Here is a 13858-nt window from a genome sequence, read left to right on the forward strand (position 1 = left end):
TGCAAAGTATAAAATTTGTCTCCTGCTGGATTATGTTACATTAAGCCCGGTTTTCTCACCCTCATTCTTTATTTCTGTTGAAAATGCAGTAGCTAAAACTAAATATATTTATTAGGAAATTAATCATTTTCATAAGTAGCATTGCCTAAATTAATGGCATTAACAAATTATATAATCCAAATTATATCATTTGAATTCGGTATGATAAGTACATGTGACCAACGTTGTAGTTATGTTGTTTAAAATACAGATTTGGACTGCTAAACTTTGACGTTGGAAATGACTTTTCACTTGAAAAATACTACTAACTAACATGATAGGTAACCAATAAGCAAGATGTAACTGAGTTTTCCTTATTGTTATATAATTAATTTTTCTTTATATGAAAATACAAGGATACTATTTGATAAAAATTGTAATAACCACACGTTTTTAGGCATCTACTATACCACTCCTCAATACATTCAGGAGTTTTGATGTCCTAAAGCTGCCAAAAAGGACCTTTCCCAAATAATTTTAAACTCTAATACTTCTATTTATACTTGATGTATTTTAATATCTAATGCCGTCGACAGCCTTTGCAATGTGGTAACAGGAGAGAAGGGTGCTGAGCTTCTTTTGTACTTAAAGTGTCGGGGATAAAGTGTCCTCAAACTTCTAGCTGTATTAGTTGTATTACTAAAAATATGCCATAAAACATATCAAAATAATGCCAAAACTTAGAAATAAGAAATATATATTAAAAATTACATAATTTGTATTTGGTTTGGTAAATACAAAAACCAACATTGTCCATATGTTGCTTAAAACACAAATTTTGAACTGTTAAATTTTTCAAGTTGGAAACTAAATACACACATTGTTTTAAAATATATAACTAAAATATTTTCTCAATTAGTTTCTATAAAATAAATTACTTAAATATTTGTCACATTAAACTGCTGTATGTATATTATAATTATTATATGACAAATATTCTCATAGCAGGTAATAGTAGAATACTCTTAAATGTTCCTTACACTTCACACACTAGTTCTATACCTGAAATGTTTGTGTCATATATTCTGAAATGTTTATCCTGAAATGTTGAATTATGAACTTTCAAAGTTGTCTCCTGTTGTTATTTCAAACCTAGTTTTAATTGAAACCCTTGAGTAATTTGTTGCTTTTTTTTTAACATGGCATACTTATTTCAGTATCATTCGAACAATTGATGGTAAAGTGCTACACAAATACAAACATCCAGCTGCGGTGTTTGGTTGTGACTGGAGCCAAAACAACAAGTAAGTGATTGGATATAGGTGATATGTGGCTCCAATATTATGTACATTTTCCCCATATATGATTTGCAGCATGATATAAGAAAACTGTAAGCTCCAAATTCGCAACCATGGTGCCTTTATTAAATGCATATTCTAGTATTTAGTAATTATTTGTTGAATATACAAAATGAATTGAAATTTTCCTTATATGTGACTAACAGAATTGTTCTAAATTATTGTAGTATTAACAAGTGTTTGGCCAGTAAAATCAAAATGTGATATTAAGACAGTATGCTTATTAGTTAGAAAATTATTTTTAAAAAATGATGCTTTTGTTCAGATTTACTATCTTTACTACCAATAATAATATATTTTATTTGTTTTAAGTTTTTCTTTTTTCGTGGTATTTTTATATTGCAGTATAACGTTATATAAGTTTCAGATGTGTATAACTGAAAATCAACCTCTGTCCATCACGATCACGACCACCCTGTTGTTCGTCGATTGCCTCGAGCAGGTGCCAGTAACGTCTTCTTCATCCTAGCCCTGAGATTTTTTTTTTTTAAAGTGCCATATTCAAGGCTTTTTCAGGGTTAGGAGAATGAGACCCATCATTGTTACTGGTATTTGGCATATTGGGTATACCACGGGGAGTTTGCCAGACTCTGCCGTGTGGGCATGTTACATTTGGTAGCCTGTCAGTTTGACCAAATTAGGAATGAGATGATAAGATGTCGCGCAGCCGCGAATGCGGCCGCGCGCTTCCGGGAGCTGAGTGTGATGATCTCTGGATCCTGGCCGTTGTTGGAGTTACACGGCAGTTGGTGGGTGTAACTGTCTAGTTACTGGCAGGTCCAGTCCCAAACTGTGCAGGCTTGGAGATCTCAGCCCCGGGTCCCACACACCTGGGTTCCTCTGTCAGTTCTTTTATGCGTGAGGCTCATCCAAGTGTGTGGAGAGTGCTCCCAGCATGGCCTTGGCTGGGCCTCGGTGGTCTTCAGCTGTTGGGCCCTGGTGGAGACAGTCAGGCATAGGGTAGGAGACTCTGTCTTGTTCTCTCCCAGGAGCTGAGTGTGATGATCTCTGGATCCTGGCCGTTGTTGGAGTTACACGGCAGTTGGTGGGTGTAACTGTCTAGTTACTGGCAGGTCCAGTCCCAAACTGTGCAGGCTTGGAGATCTCAGCCCCGGGTCCCACACACCTGGGTTCTTCTGTCAGTTCTTTTATGCGTGAGGCTCATCCAAGTGTGTGGAGAGTGCTCCCAGCATGGCCTTGGCTGGGCCTCGGTGGTCTTCAGCTGTTGGGCCCTGGTGGAGACAGTCAGGCATAGGGTAGGAGACTCTGTCTTGTTCTCTCCCAGGAGCTGAGTGTGATGATCTCTGGATCCTGGCCGTTGTTGGAGTTACACGGCAGTTGGTGGGTGTAACTGTCTAGTTACTGGCAGGTCCAGTCCCAAACTGTGCAGGCTTGGAGATCTCTGTCCTCTGTCCATACTACACTAAATTTACCATTGAAAGTGATGTGTTCTAATTGCTGTATCCATGTCCTCTTAGCATCTCAGATCATTGAAAATCATCCTTAACTTATAAAAGTTTGTTCATAAGATATCTCTTAAGTTTATAATTTGGATGTCTGTATGTACATTCTTTGAATGGCTTTATTTCCAAGATTTCATACATATGTAATATTCTAATATATACATGTACATATTTCTATTACTTAAGATATATTTTTTTTTCACATCCAGAAACTGGCCTATTTTTCATAGGACCTTGGACAGAGATAATTTTCAATTTTACATATTCACATGTGAGTTATAAACTGATTTACTTAATGCATGTTGACTTAAATATAAATATTTAATCCATGTGACAATAGTCAACAAATTAAAGTTTTCGGAAGGGTTTTATTGGATCCAACTTGTGTGCATTTCCAAGTTTATATGATTGAGTAAATATTTCTCAGTGAGAATATCCTGGCACATACAGAATTTCCACATTTCTTTCTAGTCCTAATTTTTTTTAACATCATTTCAATCATTACTATGAAGGTAGAAACTTTTACTTATCTTACTGTCACTTTGCAAAGAATAATCCAGATTATTAAAAGGCTACCGAATGTAACCTGCCCACAAGGCAGAGTCCGGCAAACTCCCCGTGGCGTACCCAATATGCCAAATACCAGTAACAACGATGGGTCTCATACTCCTAAACCTGAAAGAGCCTTGAATATGGCACTTTTTAAAAAAACTCAGGGCTATGATGAAGGAGACGTTACTGGGGCCTGCTCGAGGTAATCGACGAACAACAGGATGGTTGTGATTGTGATTGTGATTAAAAGACTATAGCCACATATTCATTTCTAGAGACTCCTTAGTTATGTGAGACAGATAAGCCACCAAAAAGAATGGAAGCCAGGTCAGTTGACATGCCATCACATGAGGAACCCTGGTGGGAGGGAAGTCTTTCTAAACTTTGGTTGGGAAGCATCGCTTCTTTGTAGCCTTATCACAGAAAAACGTTTCCCAGTTGGTTAGGATGTGTAATACTTGATGGTTTGCTTAAGGTGTAAGCCAATCTCATCAGCCACCATTGGTGGCTCTTCTTAAGATCCTACTGCCTCAAAATATAAAAGAAGTAAGAAATAATTTTAAAGCTTTGAGTCTATAGCTTTTGTTATTTTAACTTGCTGTTGATATTATTCCAGAGACATGATAGCAACTGGCTGTGAAGACAAAAATGTCCGTGTGTATTATGTAGCAACCAGCTCTGATCAACCTTTGAAAGTGTTTAGTGGCCACACCGCCAAAGTCTTCCACGTGCGATGGTCTCCGCTGAGGGAGGGGATTCTCTGCAGTGGCTCTGACGATGGGTATATCGAAGACTCTTTAGGGATCTCATTTTCTAGTCTTTAAAATCATAAACATCATTTATAGTAGCAAATAAGTCATATTTTAAATAATAGTATTTTAAATATAATATTTTATATAAGTAGCACTTTAGCACTGTTCTCTTGTTTTCCTCAATTTGCTTGAGTGGGCACCAGTAACGTCTCACAACAAATTGTGAGACTTGTTGTTACTGTTTTTGGCATATCAAATACGTCATGTGTAGTTTGCCAGGCTTTGCCATGTGGCTATTGCTCCAGCTTTTTTTTTTTGGCTTTTTGGGTCACACCTGGCGTTGCACAGGGGTTACTCCTGGCTCGTGCACTCAGGAATTACTCCTGGCAGTGCTCGGGGAACCATATAGGATGCTGGGAATCGAATCTGGGTTGGCCGCATGCAAGGCAAATACCCTACCTGCTGTGCTATCGCTCCAGCCCCTCCAGCCCATTTTATATAAGTAAATAAGAAAAATTTTAAAGAAGTAGACTATTAGCAAGTAGCAACTTGTATTCAACCAAAAGCATTCTTTCTTTTTTTTTGGCATTACTGAATAGTATTCTCAAAGTCATTTCTATGTCCTAATTTATTTAGCTTACCATGGAATATTTATTGACACTACTAGGACTGGAACGATAGCACAGCGGGTAGATCATTTGCCTTGCATGAGGCCAACCCAGGTTTGATTTCTCCGTTCCTCTCTAAGAGCCTGGCAAGCTTCCGAGAGTATCCTGCCTGCATGGCAGAGCCTGGCAAACTTTCATGGTGTATTCGATATAACAAAAAACAGTAACAACAAGTCTTACAATGGAGATATTACTGGTGCCTACTCGAGCAAATTGATGAACAACAGGACAATGGGACGACAGTGCGACAGTGCTACAATAGCAACAACAGGAATAGTAAAAGGAAATATATATAGGACTAGTTAACTCTAGCCTAGTTAAATGTTCCTTTCTATATGCTATAAAGAGGAGAAAAAATGTATCTTGGAACATAAATGCCTTTGTAATATACTAATAATATCATTGTGTTCTACATCTGTGAAGGGGTAGGTGTTCCAACCTTGTAGGACTGAAACCCAGTCACAACTTTGTAACTGTTTATCTCACAGTGACTCAATAGAAAAGCAGATTTTTAAAAAATGTATTAATACTTTAGACTATAATTTGAATCTTATTTTATGCATAATATTCTTTTATTTCAGTTCTGTTCGAATTTGGGATTATACTCAAGATACGTGCATAAATATTCTGAGCGGCCACACTGCACCAGTGAGGGGATTGATGTGGAATACCGAGATTCCATATCTGCTCATATCTGGCAGCTGGGACTATACTATAAAAGCCTGGGACACTCGAGAAGGGACCTGTCTGGATACGGTATATGACCATGGTGCAGATGTATACGGTAAATTTTTATGGATAGTTATTTCAGTATACTGACAGTGTTTATAATGCATGAGTGATATAGTATTTTTGAAGACTTCAGTGTTTTATTTCAAAATGAGACTTTTCTCATTGGAAGCTCTGTATGTTTTTTATTGAAATATCAGAATGCACCGAAAAACTAATGGAAGATATCATCAAAGTTAAGAGATGATTAATATAATTAACTCTGTGGTATCTGATTCCTGACTGCAAGTGTATTTGTGTTTCTATATACACAGTTGAATCACATATTCCCGTATAGATACTTACTTGCACAGCTTAGATTTTCCTCTGTGCCTTTATTACAGGCACTCACAAATTCCAGCCATAGGTTGAGGAGCAGAATTTTGAATGCTAATTAAAGTGATATAACATACAAATAAATGAAGAATAGAGCCATTTCTTTATTCTTGGTTACTTATGGGGAGTGTTTTGTTTCTGTTTTTAATAAAACATTGAAATGTAATATAATTATCTGAGCATGGTAAATTATATTTCTTTTATCTGCACATCACTTTATTCATTGTAGCACCCATACCTTAATACGAGTCAGTCAGTAGGTTCTGGAGACATTGGTGGGAGGGAGTGTATGCTCGGGTGAAGAGTGTGGTATTGGGACAGTGTTTGCAAGAAACTGTCACAGTAGTGTAAATCATGGAGCCTTCATATAAAAGAGAAGAAATCATTTAAAATAATTTTTAGAGTATAACACCAACATACCATTTTAATCGTATTCTTTGCCGCAGTGTCTTTCCAGTTGAAATAGTGTGGTACTGAATACTGAGGAAAATCCCATTCCTTAATATTCTGAATGGAAAGGTACTTCACTCATCATCTAATAGCATCTCTCCCACTTGCCCTTATTGCCATCTCTCATATTACAGTATGCCTTGTTGGTATTATGATTGGTTGTCTTCTGCTTCATCAACTGAGATTAATATATTAATATATTCACATATAGAGAATAGAATAAGATGTTATTACATGTTTATACTTTCAGTTAAGATAGTGACCTATTTCCTCAAAATTTCAATTCTGTAGTTTTATGAGGTACAATTGAAATGAAAAATCTTTAAATTTTTACAGTCCCAGGAAACATTCTCATGTTCAAGAGCTCATGAATGGCAGTCCTTGGGTGAGGTCAAGAGCGCATGAGAAAAAGACATTAGGAAATTTCTCTTTTTCTGCTCAACCTTAGTTTTCATAAAATTTAGGAATACAATGAAAAATAAGTGGTCAGAGAGTAAAAAATTAAGGATCATTTACCAAACCCAGATAATGCCATTTTAATTTGAGATAAAGTATTATCATTCTGTGAATCTTCTAGTTGTCTATAATCTCATCTTCTAAGCTGATAAAGAACTAAAAAAAAAAGTTTTTTCCACTGTTGCTTCAATTCAAATAGGCTTATTCTTCCCACCAGGGTTAACCTGTCATCCCAGCCGCCCTTTCACGATGGCCTCTTGCTCCCGTGATTCCACAGTGAGACTCTGGTCATTAACACCTTTAATTACGCCTTTATATATAAATATTCTGGCAGACAGATCTTGGGAAGAAATCTTCGGGAACACTGGTATTGAAAATACACATGTATTACATTTTCCTTCACACGCTTATTTTATAAGTGATTTTTTCTCACTGACTTATGTCAATTCTCCAGACTATGCTATTGAACAAGGTACGCCTCCTCTACTGTGTGGTAAAGTGTCAAGAGATATTAAACAAGAAATAGAGAAGTTAACCGGTAATTCTCGAGTGAAGAAACTAAGGTGGTTTTCAGAATGTTTATCAGTGAGTATTATAGCAATTAAACATGAACATTTTTCTCTGAGCCAAATGAATCATTATACCCACTATCATCCTACCACTAAATTGCCTCATCCCAATTCACAAGTCACTCTGAACATAATCTACTTTGGTAACCAAAAGCATGAAATGGCATGTTTATTTTATTAAAATAATTTTATATTTTAATGATGCCATTGTTATTTTTTACCACTGATTTTTAACTTTAAATATTCCTATGTCATAGTTTTGAAGTAACAATCCACTCTGAGGTATGTATTCATTAAATCTGTGTCTCCTCAGCCTCCAGGCGTCAGTGGCAATTTATGGAATTTAGTTGCTGTAATCAAAGGGCAAGACGATAGCTTACTTCCTCATAATTACCGAAAAGGAATAATGCATTTGAAACATCTGATTAAATTTAGAACTGTAAGTATGTAGTGTGATGTCTCAAAAATTTTTTTAAATGACTTTTCTCTATTAAAATAATTTTTTTAAGTTTTCATGATTAAACTTAGAGTTAAAATGAGTGAGAGGGACCATATGGGATGCTGAGAATTGAACCCGGGTTGGCCACATGCAAGGCAAACACCCTACCTGCTGTACTATTGCTCCAGCCCTTCAAGGATAACTTCTGATAGTGCTCAGAAGTAACTATTTCAATAATGGCATTAACATTTAATAGCATTCGATTTAATCTTAACTATATTTTAATAGTTAAGGCAGGCACCTTACCCTCTGTAGTAGAGGGTGCTGGGGATCAAACCTGGGTTGACTATATACAAGGCAAGAGCCTGCCCACACTACTATCTCTCCGGCCCCCGAAACTTACTTTCATAAAGAAGTATAATCACCAACTGAACACATAATGATTTATAAATATTGTCTGGCATCCATGTAAAGCTGTTTCCAGGCAATATTTAAGAGTTAGACAGTAGTTTATTTTTACTCAAGCCCCTTATGTATCTTTTTCACTACTTCTTTACACTTTGTTACTCATTACCTCATGGCTCCTGAACTGTATATCCACAGTGCCTGAGAGTTTTGAGGACAGTGATTTTCAGCCTCTCGAGCAATAGCACAGCAGTAGGGCGTTTGCCTTGCACGCAGCCAACGTGCCGACCTGAGTTCGATTCCTCCGCCCCTCTCCGAAAGCCCGGCAAGCTACCGAGAGTATCTCACCCACATGGCAGAGCCAGGCAAGCTACCCGTAATGTATTCGATATGCCAAACACAGTAACAACAAAGTCTCGAATGGAGACATTACTGGGCCAGCTCGAGCAAATCGATGAACAACAGGAGGACCGTGACCGTGACCGTGCCCTCTTCCTCATCCATACCAAAATATTATGTTTTAAAAACTATGATAGTTTATTAAGAAATAGTAATAATTTGTAAGAATATTTAATTTCCATTATTACATACAGTTAAAGCATGATTTGCTGCAATGCTTTTCTGATCATTTGTTTTTATGACAAAATTTAGGAATATCTGTTTTCTTTTAAACCAGTCTGAAGCCCAAGAGCTAACCACTGTCAAGATGTCTAAATTTGGTGGTGGCATTGGTGCCCCAACTAAAGAGGAGAGACTGAAGGAAGCTGCTGAAATACACTTGAGGCTAGGACAAATTCAGAGATATTGCGAGCTTATGATTGAACTGGGAGAGGTAATGTGAATTTTTATTTATTTATTTGGTGTTGGGGGGGTCACCTGACTCTGCTCAGGGTTCACTCCTGGTTCTGCACTCAGGAATCACTCCTGAGGTGCTCTCGGAACCATATGGGATGTCAGGCAGCTAACATGGTCAGCGGGCCCCTTACCCACTCTGCTGTCTCTCCAGCCCTGATAATGTGACTTAATTACAAAGTAGTCTAAGTATTTGATATGAGCTAGATTTGAAACTTGTTTAATTTCCAGGCCTAATTATACCTGGAATAACTGTTGCCAACAGTTATTGGGAATATATATTACACTAGAAAAGATTTCCAGGCAGGTGGCATCAACAATTCCTTGCGAACCTGCTAGGCACCTATTTTCTATCCCAAATTTATAAAATCAGAAATACTGGGGCTAACTTGATACCAGTATTGCAAACCGTAACACCCAAAGGACAGAGAGAGTAAGAGGGAATGTGCCTGCCTCAGAGACGGGGGTGGGAAGGGGTGGGGGTGGGGGGAGGGATACTGGGAACATTGGTGGTGGAGAATGGGCACTGATGGAGGGGTAGGTACTTGAACATTGTTTGACTGGAACGCAATCACGGAAGCTTGTAAGTCTAAAAAAAAAAAGAAAGTAAAGAATTTTTTGTAAATTGGGGGAAAAAAGTACTAGGGCTAGAACACTACCATCTGCGCTTTTATACTCCCTCCAGGATATTCTCCTGCATGCCAAAGTTTGAAAACCCTTGCCCCAGCCTAGAAGCTGTGATTCCTTAAAAATCATTATGCTGGCTAGTTTAACCACAGAGAATTCACTTACTAACACTATTTCTCACGAATAAATTTCACATTGGCTAGAAGAAAGGTTTCCACTGAGGATCATCTGTTAAAAGATACTCTTAAGGCATATTCTGATTTTTATAAGGACTGAATCATAATAACAAACTTTACCGAAAGTAGGTTAGGGTAAATCTGTGCTTTTAAAATAATTCTGAATGGTGGTATCCGTTGAGAGATGGATCGTAAACAAAATGGAACAAAATTGCAGAGAGAATTCTGATAGATCCTGGTTACTTGGATATATTCAGTAATTTAAAAATTTAAGTTTTTATTTTTCCTGCATGCATACTTTAGTTCAAAAGCTTTTTTGTACCACTGTAAATTGTAGATGCACATGAACTCATTTTATAGATTACTTTAAAAAATACTGTAGCACTGTCCTCCCATTGTTCATTGATTTGCTCAAGCGGGAACTAGTTAACGTCTCCACTGTGAGACTCGTTATTGTTTTTGGCATATTGAATACGCCATGGTAGCTTGCCAGGTTCTGCCATGAGGGTGGGATACTCTCAGTAGCTTGCCTGGCTCTCCAAGAGGGATGCAGGAATCGAACCCGGGTTGACCATGTGCAAGGCAAACTCCCTACCCGCTGTGCTATGGCTCCAGCCCAAAATACTATTCAAAATAGTATTCAAAAATACTAGGCTGGATAATTTTATGATTCCAAAGTATGATGTTAAGAACACACAGATACTATAAAGTAAAATTAAAAAGTTACATTAAAATATGTCATACTTAAATTTAACTTTCCCTTTAATTTTCCCATCCATTAGAGACAATGAGTCACTGCTTGACCTAAAATAATAGAATGTGTGATTTACTAAAAATTGATACAGCATTGCAGACTAAAAAGTAATATAGGAGAAATGTAAAATTTTTACTTGTAAAGAAGTAAAGGTTTGAGGTAAATGTTACTATTTTTAAAGAACATCAAGAACATCAGAATTCTAGGAGAGGCCAGGGATGGGCATCCCTAGAATGCACACCTGACACTCCCCATGCCTCTTTCAAAAAAGCTGGGCCATAGAGAGAGAAGGGGATAAGCTTGTGGCTGTCCCTTGTGCACTTTCCAGCACTGCATCGGGTCCCTGAGCACTGGCAGAAGTGAGACCTGACCACGGAGCCAGGAGGAAGGTATTAGCACCATGAGGTATGGCCCCCAAATCAAACGAAGTCAAGGAGGAAAGGAATAAACACATTCTAATAGAACATTCTTTCTTTGTGCGTACAAAATTTTTTTTTTCTTTTTGGGTCACACCCGGCAATGCACAGGGGTTACTCCTGGCTCTGCCCTCAGGAGTTACTCCTGGCGGTGCTCAGGGGACCATACGGGATGCTGGGAATCGAACCCGGGTTGGCCGCGTGCAAGGCAAACGCCCTACCCGCTGTGCTATCTCTCCAGCCCCTGCATACAAAATTTAAAGTCACTTTTAGTTGGAATAAAAGGTAAATCTACTTTAATAGGTAACACATAAGTAACTTTGTGCATTTACAGTTATGTAGTTTCATCAGTGAATTTAAATAATGTTCAAAAAGCGGTGTTTACAATATTTTAGAAATATGGTTACCCAACAATTGTGTATTGCTTTTTTACAAATAGTTTCTGTTTCTAAAACAGTAATGCATAGAGATTAGAAAATTGTTCCTCTTTTCACTCATAAGCCATGCTTTAACTGAGCTTGAGGGATTCCAAGTTAATTTGATCTACATTTATGTTAGTTTTTATTAAAATTTAGACAAATACATTCTCACAACTTACTTTAGGTTAGCTTTTTTAAGGCATAAATTTAAATAATAAATATTAAAATATATCTAGTTGAAATTTGACTTAATGTCTTCTAATTGCCAATTTCTCTAGCCTTGATTGCAGTAGAATTCTATCATTTTTGGAGAGTTTTTATTAAGATGATATTTTGATTCATTGAATTTCACAATGTTGTATTTTCAGTTTCATTTAATACTTTAGTTTGGAGAGGTCCGTATATTGAAATGACAGTAACAATCATTCTTGATTGAATAATTGACTTCTTTAATATGTTTTGCTAACTTTTAATACATATTTTGGGGGGGTTGGATCATACCTGGTGGTACTCAGGGCTTACTCGTGGCTCTGTATTCAGGAATCACTTTTGGTGGGCTAAGGGGACCCTGTGGGATACCAGGAATTAAAACTAGGTCAGCCATGTGCAAGGCAAGTGCCCTACCCACTGTGCTATCACTCTCGTCTCCATTTTTAAATATTTTAATATGAAGAGAGATATTATCAATTATTAAAGAAAATCAGAATAAGAAAATTTCCAAAAGTGATTAGCAAAAAACAAACACATTAATTAAAATGAAGATATTACTTAATTAAATATAATAGTGATGTAAATTTTCTGTATTTGAATACAAAACATAGAATACCATAGAATAAATTACTTTAGTGTGTTGTAAATGAGTTTATATATTTTCCAAGCCATATGCTGAACTCCTTTCCACACATGCCCACCTTCTTTCTTTTTCTTGTCCTCTTTCAACTACACTTTCAATCTTTAGCTTTGGGATTTTCTTTACTCTTTAATATAATTTACATTTACTTATTCTACTTTAAGTATAATATTTATACCCTGTAAAATTTATGAGCTGGAGTAAAAAAATATTTTTAGAAACTCAAGCACTCTAAAAATTTACATTGTGTGTGTTTGTGTATGTGTATAAAATATAAGTTTATTGAGTTAATGCCATTAGAGAGATGGTTCAAAAAGCTGGAGCACATGCTTTGCACTTGGGAAGCCCAGATTTCATCCTCAGCAGTATATGCCCCTGTGCTCCTAGTACTGTTGACAGTGACTCACTTCTCAAGATAGTGCAATGACATCAGCATGTTTCTGCTCTTACCTTCTTACTAGTGGGACAAAGCCTTGTCAATTGCACCAGGTGTCTCTGTGAAATACTGGAAGAAATTAATGCAGAGGTAAGACAGAGCATTTGTGTCCAAATAGAGTTTTTTAAATGTCTGAAATGAAATAAATATGATGGTACGTTTTGAGATTTCTTTTTATTCTTAGGTTGTCTTATATCATAACTGAAAATCTATCTCGAGCAAATCTTGTGATATGATAACTAAATTAGTTTTGATTTCTTTTGGTAGTCTAATAGTTGGCCTGATAAAGATAGATGAAGGCAGCTTTCTCCTGACAATGGAAATCAGCACCCTGTCATTAGTATTTTATGCTGTTCATATGTGCTATTGAAATATAAGTGATAAGGCTTTTTTTTTCTAAAGACTTAGAAGTTCATAGAATACTAACTCTATGACGCAATCTTCAAAATTTTCATGAAGACTTGAATTGTTGCCACTTCTTCTCTGTGTATACAAATGAGGTTCTGATGATCGAAAAAAAAAATGGTTACCATCGAACAAGCTTAACTAAGACCACTGCCCTAGAATCCCCTAAAGAAACAAGATTTTTTCCTATGGTGTAGTAGTTTCCTAGAGCAGTTATAGCAAAGTACTGAAAACTAAGTGACCTAAGTGACTCAGTACAACAGAAGTTTATTCTATCAGAAATTTAGATGCCACATTCTAAGGCAAAATTTTTGACAGGATTGATTTCTTTTGAAGATTCTAAGAAAACATAAAAGACTCCTTGCTTCTCCCCACATTTTTCATTCTTAATGGCAACTTATAAAATCATTTGGCTGCTAGCTGCATCTCTCCATCCTCTGTGTCGCCTTCACATTGTAGTGTCCCCTGTGTGTCTCTATGTCCACTTTTCCTCTCTTTATAAGGACATCAAAAACATGAGGTTTAGGGTTTACCTTAATTCAGTTTAATCCCATTTTAACTAATGACAGTGGCAAAGATCTTACTTCCAAATAAGTTTACACTTAGAGATTCTATCTGATCATGCTTCAGTTGATCTCTTGAAGGATACAAAAACATAAAGCACAACTCACCATACGAAACAATTCTTTATTTATCAAGCACACATTTAGTTATTGCTCCCTATGTAA

The 13858-nt window shown here is 36.7% G+C and overlaps 1 protein-coding gene across 2 annotated transcripts in view; it reads left to right on the forward strand.

The window, feature by feature from the left end:
- WDR17 (WD repeat domain 17) overlaps positions 1-13858 on the forward strand; it is a 66740-nt gene that overhangs the window by 30094 nt on the left and 22788 nt on the right. For both annotated transcript variants that reach the window (XM_056114004.1, XM_056114005.1), the window contains exons 11-18: positions 1197-1283; positions 3969-4133; positions 5354-5556; positions 7000-7149; positions 7237-7367; positions 7665-7790; positions 8872-9027; positions 12751-12815. In XM_056114004.1, the coding sequence (XP_055969979.1) occupies positions 1197-1283; positions 3969-4133; positions 5354-5556; positions 7000-7149; positions 7237-7367; positions 7665-7790; positions 8872-9027; positions 12751-12815 (1083 nt within the window). The remainder of the gene's footprint in view (positions 1-1196; positions 1284-3968; positions 4134-5353; positions 5557-6999; positions 7150-7236; positions 7368-7664; positions 7791-8871; positions 9028-12750; positions 12816-13858) is intronic.

The sequence above is a fragment of the Sorex fumeus genome, unplaced genomic scaffold, assembly GCF_029834395.1.
Source record: "Sorex fumeus unplaced genomic scaffold, SorFum_2.1 ptg000024l, whole genome shotgun sequence".
In the NCBI taxonomy this organism is placed as follows: Eukaryota; Metazoa; Chordata; class Mammalia; order Eulipotyphla; family Soricidae; genus Sorex; species Sorex fumeus.